General features: G+C 41.3%; 1 protein-coding gene across 1 annotated transcript; it reads left to right on the forward strand.

Moving 5' to 3' along the window:
* The first annotated feature begins 10,336 nt into the window (after positions 1–10,336).
* LOC138369414 (coiled-coil domain-containing protein 70-like) lies at positions 10,337–14,682 on the forward strand. Its single transcript, XM_069332651.1, has 4 exons — positions 10,337–10,363; positions 11,837–12,157; positions 14,141–14,199; positions 14,583–14,682. Exons 1-4 carry the CDS (start codon positions 10,337–10,339, stop codon positions 14,680–14,682), a joined length of 507 nt encoding a protein of 168 aa, XP_069188752.1.
* Positions 14,683–24,572: the final 9,890 nt, after the last annotated feature.

Genomic DNA, 24,572 nt, shown 5'->3' on the forward strand with positions numbered 1-24,572 from the left:
AATTAGAGGACGTAAATGATTTTGGGTAGTAGAACCCCAAGCACAAATACCATAGTTGAGATAAGGATAGATGAGAGAGTAATAGAGTGTCACCAGGGCAGGGCGCGGTACATAATATCTGATCTTAGAAAGAATGCCAAAAGTTTTTGAAACTTTTTTTGATATATTTAGAATGTGTCCCTGGAAATTCAGCTTGCGGTCAATGAGAACGCTAAGGAATTTGCCATCTACTTTGTTACAAATTTGGGTATTGTTAATCCTGAGATTTATTTGATTTGAGGATTTATTGCCAAACAAAATATAGAAAGTTTTGTCAATATTGAGGGTGAGTTTGTTGGCAGTTAGCCAGTGATGAACTTTATTTAGCTCAGTATTCACTGTGACATTTAGAGCAAGGAGGTCAGGACTGGAGTAAATGAAGGTCGTGTCGTCAGCAAATAGAATTGGTTTGAGATGTTGGGAGGCATTTGGAAGGTCATTAATGTAGATGAGAATCATTAATCATTCCATTAATCCTTGATGCTGTCATCAACAGCCCCGCTACTTTCATCAACAGCCCCACTACCTTCTTCAATAGCCCCACTTCCTTCATCAACAACCCCGTTGCCTTCATCAACAGCCTCATGGCCTCCATTAGAACATAAGCAAATGAGCTAAGAAAGAAAACCGCTTTGCCCCAGGACATACTTATATTATTATATTACATACGTATATTACATTATTATACCACACGCTCGCTATGTTTTAAATGCTCTGCCTTTCACTGAAACATTCTTGTATATTATATAAATAAATATATTTATTGACTAATATAAAAAGGTACAATGTGTTGTGAGAGTACATAAGTTTGTGATACATGGGAGTAGAAATAGCCTAAGCTACTCTATCCCTTTGGGATGTATTTTTTCTTATCTCAATAAACATACTTGAACTTGAACTTGAGTTTGTGATATTCTTGTAAAGCCACTAACTCGCATAGCGCTCAGGCCGGTCCTAGAGCTTAACAAAATGGAGGATTATTTATCATTTAATACAAATTAATGCATTGATATATGATATCAGAAATTGAATTCACATAATTTCTACATCAACATATAATGCCATTAAATATAAATTATACTGTTGAAGCTGCATTTCTAGATTATAAAATACTGTGTGTGTTAGTATCACAAGATACTGCTTGAGTTAATAAGAGAAATACTGTGAAGGGGATACTGTGAAGATGAAATTCGGTATGCAGACGATGAGTCACAATAACGTGGCTGAAGATATAATAACTTGATAATGGTCTAGGAGGACCGAAACGCCGTCGTTTCTTCATATTGTGATGTGTGGTTTGGTCATCATGAAATTCGGTGCTTCATAGTTCTATTTTTTTTAATAATTCATTGTATAAAATATAAGTTGGACAATTTTTAATTTATCGCCGAGTGAGATCCACACACTGAGTCCTTTTATGTGTACAGAATTTTTGCATAAATTTAGTCACACACTGGGAAAATATATTTATTTCTGGTGCGATGTTCATGGGTTCTATTACACCCACATAGGAAATATTTTAAAACAGGATTAAAATTTAAGAATAGACCTTAATAATTTCTAGCTTCCTAGAAGGTTGTAACAGAACCCATGAGCACCACACCAGAAACAAATACATATTTGATATTCCAAGAGTACGACTTAATCAAACTATAAATGCTCTACAAATCAAGGGACCCAGAATGTAGAATGACCTTCCCAATCATGTTAAAGACTGTACCTCTCCCAACCATTTAAAGATAAAAACTAAGCACTACCTAATTAACTCCGTGTAACCTACCTTCCCCTAAATGTCAACCCATGTCTGCTATTTTAAACAATGCTGTTTGTCGACCAAATTATATATTTGCTATTTTTCTGCCATGTTCCCCCCCATTTTTTAATTTTATATTATCTCAACACAATTTATACTTTAATCTCAATTAGTATTAAGTTTTAGTCTTAGTGTTTTTCCTGCCCGAAACGCTTTGCGTAATAGTGACTTTATGCATTGTATGTACTAACTCTATCTATAAATCCATCAATGTTTATATCACACCTTGTATGTATGTACTTTACCTGAATAAACATTTGAATTTGAATTTCAAAACAAAATTGTAATCTCTGATAACTATAAAAATATATTTTTTAAACCTAAAGAGTTCCATCCATAGGCCTATGTATAATAATAATAATAATAATAATAATAATAATAACATCACCACTTAATATTAATATAGTATATAATATAGAATTACAAATAATTATAGAATTAATTAATTCTAATTATATAATATAAATAATTATTATAGTATGATATAGAATTATATAATATAATATAGAATTAATATATATAATATAGAACTACAATTTTTGACATTATATATATTTTTCACATATGTTTTTACAAATTTACTGTTTCACCTTGTAATTTAAAATTCACTGCAAATTTTGTTTTAGCTTTGAAGACCTCTCGCAACGCTGTGTGTATATTAGTAGCTATGTAAAGTATGTACCACTTAATCACCGACATATCTACTATCTCAACCCACTGTACCTTCTTGTCGATAAATAAATAAAACAAACATTGACCCTTTCGCTCGGATGCTTTCTTAGTCACTTCTATACAAGCCCCAAGTTCACTTAGTTTCCACTGGGTGCTGACTCCTGCTGGCGCGAACTCACTTTGATGTTGTAATTGACTTGCCTCCGTCCGTCATAAAAACTCATCACCAGCTGATCCAGTGTTCGGTCAACTACCCTGCTGAACCTGCTCAATAAGTCCCTTTACCCCGGCATTTTATGGAGTGAAATTGAGTTGGTCAAAGGAATAGCCGTTCATGAACATTCATTTTATTTGTAAAATCTTTGATAGCTATTGCTACGAAGAATCACTGTTGGCGTTATCGTTTTTTTATGAACACATAAATGGATATAAATGTGATGCGATATTAATTTGTGCCCGGACCATAATGTGGCTCTAGGTTCTGTAATTCATACTTCGAAATTCTTGTCCAGTGACTTTGTAAAGGACGCAATGGACACCTTTCAGTTACTTTGTCGATGGACATTATATAGAGAATTTCTCTGATGATTTCCATGAAGACATGGGAAATCGGGGATGAATTTTAAGAGCAACCTTCATATTCCGTTGTAAGCTTGATTTTGGAACTTTACACTCTGGCGAGCATCTGGCAATCGCAAGCCTTGGTGATCACCTGTTTGGCGACACCAAACCCTGGTAAGCAGCTACACAGAACAAGCCTTGATGAACACTTTTCTGGTAATGGTTAAGCCCTGTCGAGCACTTGACTGGCACTGGCACCTACTTAGCAATTGCAAGCACCTGCCTGGCAAGGACAAGCCCTAGTGAGCACCTGCCTTGTGATGCCAAGTTCTGATGGGCTCTTGCCTGGCAACACCGAGCCCTGGTGAGCAACTGCCTGGATTCACGAAGCCCAGATGAGCCACTCCTTTCTCCCGGTTTGTCAAACCGTTAAAATACAACCGTTCTTCCTAACCAAAAACGTACGAACGCAAGCAATCCACCTGGTGCATGGTGCATGACTTCCCCAGTATGTAGGAACCTGTAGGTGTAAACGGGTTCTGCTGAAGGACTGAACTGAGAAGTAACTTTTACTTCGCAAAACACATGTTCTTGTGTATAGTGAAAATCAAATCTTAATTACATTGGGATAAAGTTAGAGAGCGGTAAAGTTACACACACCTGGATGATGTTCCTCAGAAAAGAATACAATAACAGGTCACGTGTGTCCTCACCCTTCCAGCTCCGTCTTCATCGCTTTTTTAACCTACATTAAAAAAGAAATGCAAGGGGCAGACCTCTGCAGATACTTTACCAAATAACATTACATAGTAGTGAAAACGTATATAAACTTTACACAAACGTATATAAACTTTACACAAACGTATATAAACTTTACACAAACGTATATAAACTTTACACAAACGTATATAAACTTTACACAAACGTATATAAACTTTACACAAACGTATATAAACTTTACACAAACGTATATAAACTTTACATCTGACGTTCCAGTTCTTTGGAACGTCAGATGCGTTCCAAACAACTAAGCAAAAGAACTTTAGTTTAGTTCATTTATTATGCACCCCATACCCATCTTGTGAGCGGTAGTGGAAAGGGTTACAGAGGCACATAATGGGCTCAGGGACTGAACCCCACAATTCATTTAGCTAAGCAAGTTACAATCTTGATGAGCTAGTTACAAAATTCAATATAAGTCATCACATCAACAATGGGTTCGAGATCGACCTCAAGTACAGGTTCTAAATTAAGCAACTGACATATGTGGAGAGCTAGTGTCAAAATTTATATGTTTGTCCTGCACACCGCCCCCCATCCAGTGGGCAGCGGTGGATAGGTTACAATCACTTAGTTACTACCTACAGTTAGCAAACTGGGGATATTTGGCTAAAATTTCTGGTAGCAGATCATTTTGAATGAAATATTGACACATCGCTGGAACATTGGTTATAGAATTGTCTCTAAATTCACGTATCTTTTCGCACTCCATCACATAGTGACGGAGGGTGTGCGAATAATTTTGTTGACACAGTTTACATTTGGTCAGGTCTACATCAGCAGATAATGAGAATTCCCAGAGATACTTGTAACCGAGTCTAAGCCGAGCAGTAGTAACATCTAGAAGTCTGCTGATTTTATTGGATGATCCATAGATGTGTGGCTCCTCTTGCATGATAGTATGATGATAGATGGAATTACTGGTGTCAATTTCACTTTGCCTCAGATCTACAAGATCTTGTTGAAGTTCTCGGTGTACAGCTGCTCTCAGATTGCTCATTGACAATCCAAGGTTGAGATAAATATTTGCTAGTGAGTATTTTCTCTCGCATTTTAGACTTGATTATCTGCCTTCAAATATTGGTACGTGCACTTAGACTTTTCTGAACATATATACACATAAAACGGCAATTGTATCTTCTGTGTATGCAATGTCAATCTCATCAGCTCTCATCCCTTGCGGTATTTGCTTCAGGGATTCATGTAAACCAAAGCATTTCATTTCAATAATGGATCGAGCCCCCTCAGCTTATTGTCTATTTATTTGTAGTGTGTAAATTTGTTGTTATCTATATTTTAAGACAGTATAAAAATTAAAAAGTTAAAAAATTACTTCACGATGTTAAGCTCAATTTTAACACGAAAAACATAACAAAATATTAACATGCAGAGGATACAACACTTTCTCAGGTTATGCTCGTCCAAGCTGCCGAGGGTCCCAAAGACAGTTGTAAATTTTAGCCTATTCTGTAACCAAAAACTATATTTCTCGAATATAAATTTATAATAATAAATATTAGAATTATGTAAATAGCTATGTTACGTGTTTGGGTCTTTATAACAATATGTACTTGCATTACGCAGATTTAGAAAGGTAGCTTCAAAACGAAGAGAACGAAGCACTGTTCAAGGAAAGTTCGAGCGCAGTTAGCCGTAAATCATGTAATTAGTGTTTTTCATCCATAAACAAGGGAGGAGGGAGGAAGGGGCGGCTGGATTAACGAACATTTGGCCATTGTTTATGATGACAGGCTGTATCTTCCCAGCTATGGGCAAAGCTGTTACTATAGCCAGGCACAACGGCACTTGTGCTAACATCAGAAGATATTACGATCGATTAAATACATGTACAAGGGAAAAGCTCGCTTCTTCCTGTGATCACAAATATTCTAAGATGGATAACAGCTTTGGAAAACCCTTGTAAAGGTCCAGGATGATTATTTCCTAGCCTACCCTTGAGGAAACTGAAGGAATGAGGCATTGGAAAACAGGACCAGTTTTGAGATATACAGAAGGACTTTATATTCAGCCTCCCAGGAAATCAGATCACCCAAGATAAACTAGGAAAGAAACTTTGCTCAATACATAACGAAAGATCCAAAGTCTTTCTATACCTATATAAAAAAAAAAACATAAGACTCAGTAGGACATTTATTAGACGAGACCAACAAGTTATAATTTACGATAAAAGGTCAGCCAACACTCCGAATGAATACTTTGCATCAGTGTTCTCCCTAGACAGATTAGACAACGTCCAAATACCCACACAAATTAAAATAATTTTGAGGCAATGGAGTGACTTGAACTTGTGACCTAGTAATTCCAAGACGCCTGCCTTAACCGGTCGGCCATGGTGGTACAAAAGTAGGCCAATCCAGAGTTCTCTGAGAGGTTCTGGACGCCCCAACCCGGGGCCAACCCAGGTTTTTACAGCCAACCCGACCACACTCGGGCCTGCGGTAATGGCGTTCACACTCTTATGCCCCAGTCAGATCACGACCACATTAATAGCGTGATATAGAAATGAAAATAATTTTGAGGCACTGGAGTGACCTGAACTGGCGACCCGGTGACGAGAACAACGACGAATAGAAAATGATTAAATCAGAACTTGTAATAATGAGAATTTCTTGATACGTGAAATAAGCGGCTAATAATCAGACTTTATATATAGGTATGAGACGGAGGAAGCGCTGTCAGTAGATGGAGAGAAGAGACACTGGTGTCCACTTGTGTCCTGAAACATAGAACTGATTACCTGAATTTACCCGAGGGCCACTAACACTAGTGACCTCGACGAGAACAGGAAGCCGGCGGACTTGTCGATGGCTCCCCCCCCTCCCTCATTTGCCTTGGTGATCTTTTCCAGTTGGACTTGTAAATGCCAAAACATAGTTTTGGCATTTACGGCTTCGGAGGGTAGACCGTTCCATGGGTTTATAGTCCTGTGACACATATTTAGGCCAATAGAAAGATATCAACACAGATATCCTTGAATATCTGTGGCAATATCTCAAACTGTGTCAATCTTTCTCTGTCTCTGTCTGTCTGTCTCTGTCTTTCACTCTCTCTCTCTCTCTCTCTCTCTCTCTCTCTCTCTCTCTCTCTCTCTCTCTCTCTCTCTCTCTCTCTCTCTTCCATCAAATAATAGCTCTTCCTTATGAAGAGTTTCAACGTTGCATTGTTCGTAATGAATGTTGATATCATCAATCTGCGTGCCGATTGGAACCATATCGCTTTATAGGTTCTCTTCTTATGTTCATAAATGATGGAGTATGAAAGGGAAGGGATGTAAGATGGGGGCAAGGAGAAAGAGAGAAAAGCAGGGAGTGATATAAGGAGAAATGAAGGAAGAAGACAAGCGGAAAGAAGAGACGAGATACGCAGGAAGGAAATGATTGAGGAAGGCAGAAATGAACTAAGGAAAGGAATGAGAAAATGGAAGGAGAATGGGAAGGAAGGCAAAAGAGGAACGAAAAGAGTAGTAATGGAGGGCAGGAGAAAGGACAGATTGGAATGAGAGGGAAAGGGACAGGGAGTTATGAGGACAGGGAAGGACGACAGGGAAGGAGGACGGCAGTAATAGACCGTCCGGACCGGAGTGCCGGACCAACCGGGCTGTGGTGGGTATGTGGGCCTGCGGGCCGCTCCAAGCAACAGCCTGGTGGACCAAACTCTCACAAGTCAAGCCTGGCCTCGGGCCGGACTTGGGGAGTAGAAGAACTCCCAGAACCCCATCAACCAGGTATCAACCAGGCAGGGAATGAAGAAGAGCAGGGAAGGGGAAGGGCAGGAGTGAAAAAAGGGAAGGTCAAACGTTGAAGGATGATAAAAAAGGAACAGTTTTGTCCCTGAACGAAAATATTCGCCAGAAAAAAAATGCGGAAACGCGACAATTTAGGGCGGGCAAAGTTGGCTAGAGCTCCCCGGCCGCCAACACCCTCACAATCAACTCCCAGTGGCAGTGAACGATACCATCCACCATCAATAACTCCTATAATACCGCTATCCTAAACGTCATCAATTACACTATTAGAAACACAACCAATAAAGGCATAAATTCCACTATAAATTCTTCCACCAATAAAACAAAACTATTCAGGTAAAGCTATCAAGTGCTCAGATATTAATGCTTTCAATAATGCCACCTATAGTTGGCTTCGTTCTAGACTCACAATCGAGGATCCCGGGTTCGATTTCCGGGCGGGACAGAAATAGTTTGAGTACGTTTTCTTTTATCTGATGCGCCTATTCACCTAGCAGTAAATAGGTAGCCGGGAATTAGGTAACAATTGTGGAGTTTCGCCTTGAGGAGGGTCTGAAGTTTGACGTTGGTGGGGACCTCGACACAAGCAAAACTTATATATATATATATATATTCTTAGGCTTCCTGTCCCGCGACAAAACGAATTAATAACACCTACAATCAGATACCTCACAAAAAACACTCCCTCGTTCACATCATCATAAACGCCCTCACTATCGGATCCCATTACAACACGCAATCTGGACCGAAAAGTACTCACATTTCACTTCTGTGTTACAACTCTGACCTGAAAGGACTCTACTCTCTCTCTCTCTTCCCTCCACATGTAATAAGAAATAGATTCCTGGAGAGGCTCGGCCCGTTTCTCTCTCATGCCAACGGCAGCATCACTGATCAATACGGACAATATCTCGTCCCAGCGAAGGATCAATATTATCTGGGTTCTGGGTCGGGATTATGGAACACCCATCTAATGAGATGGAAACATCAGCTTAGGGGGGCATAAAGAGGTTATACAAGAGGATGGTCCTGAGATGGATAGGTGGTGGGATGCGAGATGATGAAAGGAACACGGGCGGAGGGAGAGGATAAAAAGGGAAGGAAACAGGAATTAAATTAATAGCAAGAAGGTTGCTTTGTGGTATATTTATACCTAGCTGTTCTTACCTCCTTTTAGCGGGGAGGGTTGGGGGAGGAGGTTATCTTGAGATCTTGAGATGATTTCGGGGCTTAACGTCCCCGCGGCCCGGTCCTCGACCAGGCCACCTTTTTGTTACACATCCCTAGGAAGCAGCTCGTAACAGCTGTCTAACTCCTGGGTACCTATTTACTGCTAGGCGAACAGGAGGAGGAGGAGGAGGAGAGGGTGTATACATGTGTTTTTACCGAGAGTAAATATGCTTTCGGAGATTGAGCATCGGTTTATGACCCACACATTTCTACCTGTTGGTCTTCATTGGTATTAGTCACCACCACCACCTCCCCTTTTATCTCTACTTCCCATACACTGAGGAAAAACTCTGACGTCCCTTCTCTTGCCCATCAAAATGTGTGTAAGGAAGGTGAGGGGACGTGTGTGTGTGTGTAGGTCGATGGGTCGATTATTTGGGATCAACAACGTATCCGATCAGCAGTAAACAGGGGTCTTGACCCCTCACAAATTAGAATTTTACTTGCCTTATCACTCCCCTTTTCCTCTAAATAATTGTTTATCTGCTTCTCTCCCCTTCTCTTCAAAATATTTTTTTCTCTCTCTCTTTCCTTCTGCTGATAGAGCTCACATCAGACCCCAGAATGTAATCACATAAAGGCTGGCTATGTTAAATGGTTCGGCTTACCCAAGCCTTCTATGACCTGTTTTTCAATGTATTCCCATCCATTTAGACTATGTACAACATTTAGGTGAACAAATCCTGAGGAATAATGGTGGGAGGGGAGGGGATTGACAAGCCGTCGGCTTGCTATTTTCGTCGAGGCCTCTGTAGACAGTGACCTTCAGGAAAAAAACTAAAAATAATAAGATTATTGATTATGAAATCACAACAAGAATACTGCAAATAATTCTAATATGATGCAGCAGCCCGTCGGTCGAGTCTCCATGTTGTGACTACCATTTAACATTACTACTCCACACATTCCTGCCTCTTTCCTTCATCTTCCACTCTCACCAAGAGTGGAAGATGAAGCACCATACTTCATCTTCCAAGCACCATACTCCATCCTCAATCCTACACCCGTCACCCCTAAATCCCCACCCTACAGCCACTGCCCGCAACTCCCACCCTCCACCATACACTCGCCATCCTAAACCCTTCATTCATTACCCTCCAAACTCATCTCCCACTCATCTCACCCTCCACCCTCCACCTTCTCCCCTCCACCCTAAACCTGCTGCCCGCACGGCGAGCAGTTTTAGCAATTCATGTTTTTATTCCGTAACTTAATTTTGTAAACAAAGAATTTATTTATGCTAGGAAGTTTGTTTTGTTCTTTGTAGCACAGGGGAACGAGGGAGAATATGAAGATGATGGCGGAAGATGCAACTGGAAGATGATGGAAGGAGACGAGGCAGGAAGATGAGAGAGATATACGAGGTTGGGAGATTGGGGTAGAAGAGAAAAAGAAAGGATATGAAGGGTGGAATATAAGGAGAGGAAACAAATTAAGATGAAAAGAGAGATGATGGGCATAGTTGTAAAAAGAAAATGATGAGTGTAGAAGATGAGAGGAAGGTGAGAGAGAACGACACGTGAAGATGGCTTTGTAGGATAATGATAGAGGATATTAGGAAGATGAAGTATGTTAAAGGAAAGAGATAAACGTGAAATATGAGTAAAATATGAGGCAGAGAGATAAGAAAGGTTGATAATGGAAAGAGGTGAAGGTGGGGAGATTAAGGATGATTTAGGAAGGAGGAGAAAATAGGGAGATGAGAGGGAAAGATGCAGAAGGAATAACAGATAACGCGGAGTAACAGAGGAATATGAGGAAGGATGTGGGTAAGGATATTGAGTAAAATGTAGAGCAAAGAAGAGGGGAAGACGATATGAGAATGACAATGAGGAAGATAAGGAGAATATGAAGAAGGATGATGCGTACAAAATGCTGAAGGAAGACTGGAGAAATGTCAGGATGGTGATGCAGAGAGGAAGATAATTAGAGATGAGGAATGAAGATGAGAGAAAGAGATTAATGAAGAAGTTCAGACAAGAATATGAGAGAATAAGACTGAGGACGAAAATGAGACAGAAGAGAGAGAGAACCCTATTTTAAGAAACAAAAAGAAAACGAGAGAAGACGGTCTTTCTCTCTCTCTCTCTCCCTCTCTCTCTCTCTCTCTCTCTCTCCTCTCTCTCTCTCTCTCTCTCTCTCTCTCTCTCTCTCTCTCTCTCTCCCTCTCTCTCTCTCCCTCTCTCTCTCTCTCTCTCTCTCTCTCTCCCTCTCTCTCTCCTCTCCTCTCTCTCTCTCTCCTCTCCTCTCTCTCTCTCTCTCTCTCTCTCACACACACACACACACACACACACACAAATAAACTCGAACTCAACCCAGCTGCAGGAACACAAAACATTTGCTCTGGTGCCAGAAAACACAACGCATAAATTACCCGTCCCCCCTCAAACACACAAAAGTTAACAGCATTATGTAATTTACCTCCAAAACAGCAACTCCATTTTTTCCATTTTCCAAGCAGAACAAAATTCATTAACTCAAATTTCCCCCGCTTTACTATTTTCTTTCCCTCGTCCATTTTTCCTACAATACTGTTTCGTTTTTGTCGCTACTTTCTCGTTTCCTCTCCACGACTGTCCCGTTTCTACTTCACTTCTGTTCCAATTCTTCGTCATTACTGTTCAAATTCACCATCGTTACTGTTTCAATTACCCATCATTACTGTTTCTTCTACATTTTCCCTGAAATACTGCTCAGCTTCCTCCTCACTGGAACGAACTACTTGTCAACCTTAGAACTGCTTCCCCTCACACACTGTCATACTTCACAGTACTCTTTACCTTAACACTACCTACATTTCACAGTAGATGGGAGAGGCAAGGGAATTATCAGGAGACAGTGCTTAAGTCAGTATGACTAGCATTGAGCACGAGGACAAGGAGCTTGGATACGAGGACAAAAAGCTTGGATACGAGGAGAAGGAGCTTGGATACGAGGACAAGGAGCTCGCATACGAGGACAAGGAGCTTGGATAGGAGGACAAGAAGCTCGTATACGAGGACAAGGAGCTCGGATACGAGGACAAGGAACTCGGATACGAGGACAAGGAGCTCGGATACGAAGACAAAGAGCTTGGATACAAGGACAAGAAACTCGGATACGAGGACAAGGAACTCGGATACGAGGACAAGGAATTCGGATACGAGGAGAAGGAGCTTGGATACGAGGACAAGGAACTCGGATACGAGGACAAGGAACTCGGATACAAGGATAAGGAGCTCGGATACGAGGACAAGGAACTCGGATACGAGGACAAGCTGGAATATAACGACAAAGAACTGGAACATGAAGAAAGGGTGAAGAAATGATGCCCCAACCACTGGACCACGGGGGATCGAACGCTAACCTTGCAATATGTAAGGTTGTCGCTCTCCCGATCGGTCCAAGTGGTTGGGCACGCTGACGAGGGGAGAACAGACGATAAAAGCGTCGAGATGGAAGTCTGACAGCTCAAGGTTAACATGCTAATTGCGGCTCAGCACACCTTGTGCAACTAAGCAGAAGGGCAAACTTTATTTGCTCTGCTGGCAATGCCGAACGCTCTAATTAATAGTACTAATTAAAATCACTTTGATGTATTGAATTGCCAAATTATTTTATTTTCATGTAGATGATTTTTTTAATTTGATTATTGCGCACATGAACGCACACACACAAGTACCACGCAGACCCACGCTTGCAAGCACATGCCCACACACACACACAGTTTCAGGCAAGCCATATTTCCCACTAGTATGAGACTAGTAGCTGTCAAGCTGTCAATGTAATCAATCAGAGCTTTAATATACCAATGTGCTTTAATATACTTACTAATCTCTCTCATCTCATTTTTTCTCTTGCAATGTATTTGTTATCATTTTATTAATTCTGATAAAATTTACCTATTTAAATTATCTGTTACATTAAGGACCTGCCCGAAACGCTGCGCGTACTAGTGACTTTACAAGATTGTAAATACTATGCTATGTATTCTCACAAACCCAATGTACCTTCTTGTATATAAATAAATAAATAAATAAATACATACATATTGACCAGACCACACACTAGAAATTGAAGGGACGACGACGTTTCGGTCCGTCCTGGACCATTCTCAAGTCGACAACAATCGACTTGAGAATGGTCCAGGACGGACCGAAACGTCGTCGTCCCTTCAATTTCTAGTGTGTGGTCTGGTCAACATACTTCAGCCACGTTATTGTGACTCATCGCCTGCAATACATACATAAATAAATAAATAAATAAATAAATAAATAAATAAATAAATAAATAAATAAATAAATAGTAAGAAAGGGAAGATAAGAAGAGGAAAGAGTGATATTGGTGACACAAAGGAATGTAAATATTTAGTCACAGCTACAGGTTACTCTGACTGAATCAAAGAGATAATAGGAATGATCAGTGACAAGGTTAATAGTGACTATGACTTACATCCCAGAAATATCAGTAGAAGATTCTGCCAGTAATATGATTACCTGATTTACTTGATTAATCAATAATTTAATCCAGCGTCTTATAGCAAGGTTGCTAGTCGCGGCAGACGTCAACCATTACAATATTTGGAAACAATGAACTCACGGAGAGACGTGAGAGCAAAGCTGGAAGAGCAGAGTGGAATGTTTTAACCCACCATTTTAGGAAGGAAACAAAGAGGAAAAATAATTTCCTCCCATTTGGACTAGCCCAAAGGACTAGCCATCAAACACACACCGAAACTACGACGTTGGTACAACGTTCGAACAAGTTTTAACACCTCCTAACCAGTTATAACAACCAATATAACAGGTTGTAACAACGTTCTAATACGTCATTAACACGTTAAGCCAAGATGTAACAACTTTATTACAAGTTGTAACAAGCGGAAAATAGAGACAGTTTCGGTTTGTGTTTCCAGGGTAGCCACAGGAGAATTACCAATTAGGACATTATGGTAATGATTGACTGTAGTTTTAATGATCATACTGATTTTAGATTCGCGTGGCTCTGTATCCACACATCTGATCCACTCACTCATTTCACTATATGCGATTGCTATCTATGTTGCAATCTAACATGTATGCTGCGATCAGATTCTAAGGTTATATCATTTCTTCAACAACATTTACCAAGCTGTGGTGTGGTAATCTACTGAGATTATTCTGTCGTGAAATCGTAAGAGGTAAAATCTTTAATGAATAATATTTTATGCCAGATGTGCCGGTCACTTCATAAGTGATCAACAAGTATATGAAAATTGGTGATTCTGATTAAAAGTGATTATTTATTTTTGTAATATACAGGTGAGGATGACGCTAACGAGCTCTAAGACAACAACAAAGAAAGAAACAACGTTCCCCAGGTGATCAACGTTCCCTAGGCGATCAATGTTTCCCCAGGCGAGCAATGTTCCCCCAGGCGATCAACTATCCCCAGGCGATCAACGTTCCCTAGGCGATCAATGTTCCCCCAGGCGATCAACTATCCCTCAGGCGACCGACTGGCAACATTGCACCAACCCCGCAACGCTGCAGATCCTGCTAAATGCCCATAAAAATTCCGGTTTATGATTTCGTTATTACACAACCGAGTTGTGATTCACCCAAGAAACTAAACAAGTAAAATAATTGTCTTTAGTCTTCATTTAGGGAATATTTGGTTGTATTCTCAGGAAGTTTATGACAGAGAAACTAACAAAAGAATCTTTACTTATCATTAACTGATCTATGAAAGTGATTACTGCAGAGGATTTCAGAGAATAGTGAAAGTGAAGATGCGGGTTGAAGGAGAGGAGGAACAGGACGAAGATGACATTGGACATGGAGAAATTGAAATTAAATTCTAAAATATAATTGCAGATATCGACGATGGAAGTGAAGACGTAAGAAATATTTAATGAAGATGAAGATCAAGAAGCTAAACAAATTCAGAGAAGAACAAACTATAAACCCATAACCCCAATAGCCAAGGGAGCTGGTCGGCCGAGCGAACAGCACGCTGGACTTGTGATCCTGTGGTCCCGGGTTCGATCCCGGGCGCCGGCGAGAAACAATGGGCAGAGTTTCTTTCACCCTATGCCCCTGTTACCTAGCAGTAAAATAGGTACCTGGGTGTTAGTCAGCTGTCACGGGCCGCTTCATGGGGGGTGGAGGCCTGGTCGAGGACCGGGCTGCGGGGACACTAAAAAGCCCCGAAATCATCTCAAGATAGCCCCAGCACCGCATTTCCTAGGACACGCATAGCAGCATTAGCATTTCAAGCACAAACTCTTGATAAATGAGCCTTTCTAGCACATGCCGTAACAGCAGCAAAGGTCTTAATCATGCACTCAACCTGCATCAGCACTCATAGCACATTCCAAGCAGTGTTAGCATTCCAAAATATACGCTCGAGTAGCAGGAATACTTCTAACTCAAGCATTTCTAACACCAGTATGCTGGCACGTGTCCCGGCAGCATCAGTAGCCCCAGCACACGTCCCAGCACACGTCCCAGCACACCCAGGTAGTAGTCATTAGAATGTATAGCCTCACTAACCCTGTCTTCACTTGGGAGGTTCAAGAGCTTGCTGAAGCATAAGTTGCAACAGAGCGTGCAGTGAATTGGCTTATTATTCTTCCCTTTAAATACTAACACGGTGTTACGTGTGGACTAGTGTTTGCTCTGTGAGGGGCCAATACCTTAAGGAGTTCCTAAAATTGTGGAGTTAGGTTAGGCCCGGCCCCCAGGGAAGACAATTCCCAGCAAATAATACTTTAAAGTCTGTAGTCCAGAGTGATTACCCTCCTCCACTTGAAACAGGGTAAAATGATACTCTAATATAACCTTAGTTATTATTTATTAACCCCATAATAAACCCCCCAAAATACAATAAATACTTTACCAACTCGATCTAATGTTAGCCCCTTGAATCCACATAGACAGGAGACAAGGATTACAAACAGCAACATCCTAGTAATTTTTTATGTAATAATTAATATATTGCCCCACAGATGGAATATAAATTTATTTATACTACCCTTGTAATAACAGCGTGCACAAATGTAAATAATGCACGAGATTGAAACACTTTCTAGCTGTGGATATGACATACAATTTTTTTTAATGATAAATGACATCCATCACGACACAGCACCCAATATTCCTACACATAAATGCCATCACACAAACACCAAGTACAGCTTGTTTAAATGTTTTTTCAATTTTAATCATCATACGCCTCTGTTGCATCGATAAGTTAGGATAACTAATCTTTTATAAAGATCTAGCCCAAGATAAACAATTCCACAGAATCTTTACCTACTCAATGTTGCTCAAGAGACCTCGAGCATTTTGGAAACCAAAAAATTGCTAATTAATATATAACCAAAGTCAAATTGCGGCTGGAAAAGTTCTGTTAATTAAGACACTCTTCGCCAGAAAGATTAAAAAATGGCAATGTTGACACTAGCGGGGTAATTACTACCGCTCATTTCTTTGCTGAAGGCATAAGACGAACCTGGAGGAGTGAGGGCCTAGATTGTGGCTCTGGAGGCACCCAAAGCCCGTTTTATTTTTCGGGCTTGTAGGAGGTACATGGGCTGCAACGGACGGATTAATTCAGAAACCACTCGGAAGTTGAATATTGGCAGGGACGGTCAATTAATTTCAACAACCACTCGGAAATTGAGGACTGGAGAGTACGGTTAACTTGCGAATCAATCAGAAGTTGAGAACTGTAAGGGACAGCCAACTTCATTAGTCACTCTGAAGTAGATTACCTAGCAGGACAGTCAACTTCAGGAGACATTAGGAACTGGCGTCTTGTGATATTTGACAATTCTTATTCTAAAATCAATCATATCACCATTTTAATTGTGCTGCTATGTAGGCTGTGTTGTCTTAGCACATCACGGTCTTGTTTACTCTCAGACTATTTAAATACATTGCTATCTGCTCGTCTTAATGTTAATTTCTCAATTTGTCTCTTGAAAGCACTCCGATGATCTATTTCTTCATCTTCCTATTGATGTTACACTTTCTTCTATATTTATATCTGTTCCAGTTAGCATACTCTCTATTTCCCTTCCTCTTCTGTTCTTATATCTGTTTTCCCGTACCGTCCTACATATGAAGACCATCATCGATACCTACACACGACCTGACATTCACATATCTGCATGAATTAGACATCACATGGAACGAACAATGCGAACGTCATCTCAACACACTTTTCTAAAGAGGGTTCCCGCTATTGCCATACGGAGAAAGTTGACAAGGGAAGTTGATGAACCCTTCTGTCTCAAGGGGAAAGCTAGAGACAGAAGGGTCCGTAGAGACAGAAAGCCCCCTCTACCTCAGTGGGAAGCTGTCTGCCACATCTGTTCCTTTGGAAGCAGACTATCCCATCTCTCTTCAAGAATAACAGCCTATCCCCATACTTCAAAGAAATGTATCATAATCCCTAAAATTCTAAAAGAGAGCAGCTTGTCCCCTCTACTTCCTTGAGACAGAGTCCGTCCTTTTCATCTCCAATTTAAAACGTCTGCCCTCTGTTCCTGTGAGGGAAGTACCCTGCTTCCAATGCCTCGATGGGAAGCAGCTTTCCACAACTATCTTTACGAAGCAAAGTCTTCCACTTTTATATATAAAGAAAGCAGTTGGTCCTTTTCCTTAAGTATATATAATTCTTATAGCTGCAGTCTGATCTCGATATCTCTAAAGAAAACAGCCATTATAAATCCAAAGGAAGCTGCAAACAGGAGATCAGCTGCCTCTGTTGCTACAAAAGCCAGCTTCCTGTTATTTCCAAGGGAAGCTACTTGTTATTCTACCTCCAATGAAAACAACTTGTCCCTGTCTACAAGGAAGCAGCTACAACTCTTTATATCCAATGGAAGCAGCCTGCGCTCTCTCTAACTTCATGCGTAACCAAAGTGATCTGTCAATAAGTGGAAGAGGAAGTTTATGGGTAAACAACAACGAATAGTTCGATATTGATTTTGAACCTGAAATTAATAATAAATGGTGATAGTCTTTTGATTTTTTCCCTTACAACCGATTCCTTAATTCTTTAATTAAGTTCCTACAATAAAACTTCTTCTTCCTATTCCTCCTCCTTATCTTCTCCCTCTTCCTCCTACCTCTTCCAATCAGCCTAGCTTCCGGAGAAGTTATGTAAATTAAATTGCTTCACCGGGGAGCTTAGCAGGTCTCGGACTGAATGTCCAATCATTGGTTACTGTCAAACAAGAAGGAGTCAATCCTCAATACATTATGCAAACAGGATTAAGGTAGTGGGTCGCCTGGGTTACATTTAGTGTTGAGTTCCGCCGAAGCCGCATTTGAATGCTGAATTGTATGTGTCTAAAGGAAAGCAAGTTTGTGTGTGTGTATTCGCCTAGATATATTCACCTACATGTGCTTGTAAGGCTGAACATTAAATCACAATACTCCATCTCTCTCTCCTTAAGTTAATGTCCAATATAATCCCTAATAAATAAGTTTATAACATCAAGTAGACGTACCATTTACAGATTGAAAACCTCCCTTCAGTGATCGTGTGTGTCACTCTCTATCATGTGAACACTGTCTTAGTGATTCTCTTGCTGTTTTAGATTCAGCTACTTGGAACAAAACGTTCCAAATAGCACGGCCTGTAGTGAGTCCGTACTGAACTTACTTGGCACACGACCGGGGCTGTGCTATAATTCTCTTGTTATTGTTTTAGATTTAAATACTCAGAACGAAATGTCCATGTAGCACGGGCTATAGTGAGCCTGTAATGAAGTTCGGTTATTCGCGATAAACTTGTTACTGTGATATTTGACTCAAAGTTTTAAATGAAGGTGGGAGTTCCTTTTTTTCTCCCGTTTCTTTTCTGCTTCTGTTTTAGCGCACTGGTTTTAGTCTTGTTTTAATAACATTATCTTGGTGGTGGATATAGATTCATTGTGTTCACTGTGTGTCCCATTCTTCAACTGCTTTTCTAACCATTGTAGTCGCTGAGGACTTTGCATCTAATACAGCTGCTCTTGTTGGGTGAATGTTGAGTTTGATGCACAGGGCTATATATATATATATATATATATACATATATATTTCCAACATTCACCTGAACCGTACAGGCTTAGAGGCGTCTAATCGCAGATACCTGTCTTTACCACCAATCACGTGAGCTTATGCATTTTCTGTGCATGGAGAGAGAGAGAGAGAGAGAGAGAGAGAGAGAGAGAGAGAGAGAGAGAGAGAGAGAGAGAGAGAGAGAGAGAGAGAGAGAGAGAGAGAGAGAGAGAGAGAGAGAGAGAGAGAGAGACTGAGTTCAGCCCATCTTAATATGTCATATCTACATATGAAGCCATGACTGGAGTCTGCCATCAAAACTTCCCTTCCTAATCCAGGCAATTTCTTTAGTTTCCTGACATTAACAAATATTTTTAAATATCCCCCTGAATTATTCGGGTACTTAGTTTTCACCTTAGTTCCCCTGTTCGTATCCCAACCAAGTCAGATAAACTCTTCTCTTAGCCCTTTTTTCTCGATTTTTTTATTTAACTCATGATCATATATCTATTTTTTCCTCGTTCCAGATACGCGATATTTAGATATCTTATAGTTTACATACAAGAGTTTACATACAAGAGTTTTACATTCTTGTAAAGCCACTATTACGCGTATCGTTTCGGGCAAGGTCCTTAACCCTAATTTCCCCGGAATACGACCCCGCCGAATCGTTTAACAACCAGGTACCCATTCACTGCTGGGTGAACAGAGGCTACAGTTAAGGATTGGCGCCCGGTCAATCCTCCCCGGCCAGGATTCGAACCCAAGGCAAGGCGCTTGCGAAACGCCAGGCGAGTGTCTTACCACTGCGCCACAGAGACTGCTTTCATCAAGGTTTATACTTCTCGCCTCTGAAACAATTCTGGTGTCATCCCTCTATACATGTTCCAGCTTTATATTGTGTTCGACGACTTATGGATATCATGTGCAAGAATTTGTCTAACATTTATGGTATATATGGCCCCCCTGAAGGGTTCCGTTTTCAAGTATCTGAAGGCAATTGTTATGCAGCTGAATATATGATGTGTGATTCCTATGACAGGACTGGGATGATGTACTCCTAGGGCCTTTTCCCCCCATCATATTTATGAATTTTTTTCCCCTGCTCTTTGATACATTTTGACTGGCCTGCTATCTCCACCGTCAACACTTTTCCTTTCTAATAGTTGAACTTTAACAACCACTTGTTTAATAATTCACTCAGCTGATGAGGATAAGTGTCTTTGGGAATGAACAATAACTGCATACGTAACTTCACAGACAGCCTCGACCATGACTAGGGAGAACTAGAGAGTTTATGGTATAAATTCCATTGGGAAAACGCTACAATTTCCCTCTGTGAATAGCACAACTCAATATTACACTTAATAAAAATAAGCAAAATTCCATTTCAGTATCAAACAATTAATGTTCAGCCAATAGACGCGAAAGAATATTTAGATTATTTTACATGTATTCCTTTCCTGCAGACGATACTATACGCTGTGATAAAAAAATAAATCGAAATGGAAATAAAAACTAAAAATTGGGAACGTACATTTTTTTTCCTGGTATTTTAATACTCTGGTCGTGCGCCCTTCTCATGTCCGCATAAAATACGGCCAGCATGAATTTCAAAACTATTATTCATAGTAACAACTGTACAAAAATAAAAATTATGAAACTAAACACGTACGAATAAAAAAAATGATAATTTTGAAAATATAAGTTGACATACGAAACGAACTGCTGTACTAGACAGCAGCAAAAAGAAGCAAAATCAACACAAAAGCAATACAATTATCGACTATGCCTGTCTCCATCTCCCTGTCTGTCTATCGCTGCCTGTTTCTGTCTGTATTTCTGTCTATATGTGACTTTGCCTTTAGTAAGAATTTTTGTTTGAATTTCGTTTTTCGGAACATTTTCAAGGTTATGCAGGTAAGAGAATCACCAGGTTCAAAGGGGTCTCTATGGCACCATGCCATGCTTTACACGTTCAATTAGTGCCGACTCCGACCTGGTCATGTTAGGCAGGTGCCCAATACCAATTACTGGGAGAAATTAGGTGAGACCAGCCCCGAACATCTGGCCCTCCAAATTTTGGACAGACAGATAATTCCATTATAGATTACTAGATAGATAGGGTACCCCTCGGTGCCCGAGTCTCTGTTTCTCCCTTCCATTCTTCCTGCCTCCTTAAATCCTGTTTTCTCTCTCCCTTCCCTCTCCTATCGTTCTCTCTCTCCCTCCTTCCCTCCCTCCCTCCCACTCTCTCAACATGCAATATATTCACCCACCAAACACACAACCTTACCACAATGTTATTAATTTATTATTGTTACTTTGAGTCAACGTTTTAATTACGTTATGGTTACATTGCTAAAAATCTGTTTAAATTCTATGGAAAACCAAACCCACATTTCAGACTCCTTAGGAGTCGTTGGTTGTTACAACAGGAGCCAATCTTACTTAAACAGGGTCATCGGGATCGATCCTCAACCCCCTTACGACACTCTCCAAACAATTACAAATCACAATTGAAAATTGCCCGAGGCTAAGACCTGGCTTACATCCTGGACAGACAGATTTTCCCTTTTATTGATAGAGACTATCAGGCGGTACTCGACACAGCTCAGGACTGTACGTCTTCCTCTTCCCCCCCCCTTTCTCTCCTTTCTTTTTCCCCCTCTCTCTCTCCTATCACTCTCCCAAAAATCTCTTTCACTTTCTCTACTGTCTCTCTCCCTTCTCTTTTGTGGTGCAAATGTATTCTCTGTCTCTATCTCTCCGTACCAGTGATGGGTTTAGAAGGGGACCCTGCCTTCCTCCCCAGCTATTCTCACCTAATTGTGCTTGCAGAGCGTTGAATTTCAGCTCTTTGGTCCCCACCTTTCAATTGTTAATCAACCTGTTGTACAGCGGTGGTGGGTGGAGTAGTCTGGTGCTGGCTGGGGGCCATTGAGCCGTTAGCTTGTCACATCTTTCTAACACCCAGCCTCCCATCACCCACCAGCCTCGAGTCTTGTATTACAGCTAATTACCGGAAAAGCATGAGTTCAATTTGTTTTCTATTTTGCGGAGAGCAGTGTTTATTATTTTACAATATAGTAGGAAAAAATAATAATTACGAGTCCAATTATTATGATATTGTAAAACTGGTCATGGAGATTTCAAATAATTATGATTACACTGTCCTTACTCCAGTGGCCAAGTCTTTTATTTCTGCCTCTATATAGTCTGGGACACTACCAGCTTTGCTCCCCACAGGTTGAAATTTGTCACGTCAGCGCTCCACAACCCGGTACTCCACAGCCCGGCGCTACACAGCCCCAGCACTACACAGCCCGGCGCTTCACAGCCCGGCGCTCCACAGCCCGGCGCTCCACAGCCCCGCACTACACAGCCCGGCGCTCCACAGCCCGGCATTCCACAGCCCCGCACTACACAGCCCGGCGCTCCACAGCCCCGCACTACACAGCCCAGCCGGCGCTCCACAGCCCGGCGCTCCACAGCCCCGCACTACACAGCCCGGCGCTCCACAGCCCGGCATTCCACAGCCTCTTCAGTGCTAGTTTTATTTGTCAGGGGAAAAATCGCCTCAGGAAATGAGTCAAGCGTAAGAAGCAGTAAGAGGTCGTGAGGGACTTACATTCTCATGCTCTCTCTCTCTCTCTCTCTCTCTCTCTCTCTCTCTCTCTCTCTCTCTCTCTCTCTCTCTCTCTCTCTCTCTCTCTCTCTCTCTCTCTCTCTCTCTCTCTCTCTCTCTCTCTCTCTCTCTCTCTCTCTCTCTCTCTCTCTCTCTCTCTCTCTCTCTCTCTCTCTCTCTCTCTCTCTCTCTCACACCCGGCTAGTGTGTCTTCTCTCTCACCCGGCTAGTGTGTCTTCTCTCTCACCCGGCTAGTGTGTCTTCGCTCAGCGTAACCTTTCCCGAGTGCCGTCTCGCCAGGGAAGCGGGTCTTCCTCCTCGGAGGTTTTTGCTATTCGCCAACTGGCGCAACGGGGCTTGCGTCCTGGCTGGTGTCTCCGCTCTTAATGGTCAACTTCCCCACTTTGTTTCCCGTGAAAAATGTGCAACATGTGTTCCTCAACCACCACCACCACCACTCAACATCATCACCACCCACCTCCCCACCACAACCACCACCCAGCTAGTGGTTTTGTCTGTAAATTAAATTCAATGCAGCAGGCGACATAATTTGAGCTAAACTGTAAAACTCTGCTGGAACTCCTGGAAGCTGTCTGAGTAACGAGTCGGGAGTCTATATTTTCAAAGTTCCTCCGGTGTTCACACTCTGGAGTGCAACTAGGAGGAAATAGGAACACCACACTGAAACATTTTGACAAGTGTCGCACGATAAAACAATGTGTTACTCGGGGCCCTTTTTCACGATTTGACAAATGTTAAATTTGCAGTGGTTTTGGCTAACCAGAAGCGTTCGAAACAAGGCAAGCCCACCTAGCCTATCGAGGCCAATTTTCACTTGCTTTTAATTTCCATAAAACAGCACAATTCTGACCCTATGGTCAATAGCATAAAAATAGCATTGCATTAACTGTGAGAGACACGTTGCTTGCGCTTTATTGTCTCAGTTCTTATATATTTTCCTCTACATTTTCCCTCACACTTGAAAAATATTTAAATATTAAGTTATGCTGAAGCACACTCCTCCTCCAACTTACTACGATTATCTTGCTGGCTCAGGTGGGTGAAAGTGTGAATTCACTTACTGAAGAGTGTTCAGAGCAGGAATTAATGCCTCAGAGGCTTGTCGACACATTACAGGAATTCTGACCATCTCAGCTGAACGCGGGCGGATACTTGTTATAAACTTTATCCGAGTCTGGATGAATTACAAAGCTAATGAACAGCAAAAGATAAATGTGAAGAGAGAATTGTCTATGTTTCAAGCTAAAGCATATGCTAAATACGGTTTAATTTCAATTCAAAATAACTAGTAGGTCTAAGTGGATGATGTGATGCAAATTGCATAGTGAAAAGCCGGATGTTATGACGCAAAATTGCATAGTGAAGAGCTAGTAGTTTGTGATGCAAAGTTACATAGTGAAGATCTAGTAGATGTGATAAAACTTTTTTTTAGCATCACGGAGCTAGCTTTTTGACACACAGTACTCCCCTCTTCATATAGTCTAGGGTAGCTGCACAAATGCACATGTACCTAATATATTAAAAAAAAAAACAGCATTGTTACAACGTTACAGCGAAGTAACAAGAGTACAATGACGCTGAGGTTACTTGGTGTTAGCACATATATTCCACGTTTTGAGAGAGAGAGAGAGAGAGAGAGAGAGAGAGAGAGAGAGAGAGAGAGAGAGAGAGAGAGAGAGAGAGAGAGAGAGAGAGCGTGTGTAGGGGAGAAGAGGGATAACAGAGGGGAAAGGGGAAAGGGGAGAGACGACGGAGAGATGGGGAGGGGATAGAGGGGGTAGAAAAGGGAGAGAGAGAGAGAGAGAGAGAGAGAGAGAGAGAGAGAGAGAGAGAGAGAGAGAGAGAGAGAGAGAGAGAGAGAGAGAGAGAGAGAGAGAGAGAAGAGGGAAGGGAGAGATGTTGGGTGGGGTAGACAGGGATGAAACAGTAGGAGGAGAACAAGAGGGGGGGGGGGGAGATGGGGTGAGGAGGGGGGTGGAGAGACGATTTTATGAGGAGTGTGAGGGGGAGGGGAAACAGACTCGGGCACCGACGGACTCTCCGACT

Source organism: Procambarus clarkii, chromosome 28, assembly GCF_040958095.1.
Source record: "Procambarus clarkii isolate CNS0578487 chromosome 28, FALCON_Pclarkii_2.0, whole genome shotgun sequence".
Lineage (NCBI taxonomy): Eukaryota > Metazoa > Arthropoda > Malacostraca > Decapoda > Cambaridae > Procambarus > Procambarus clarkii.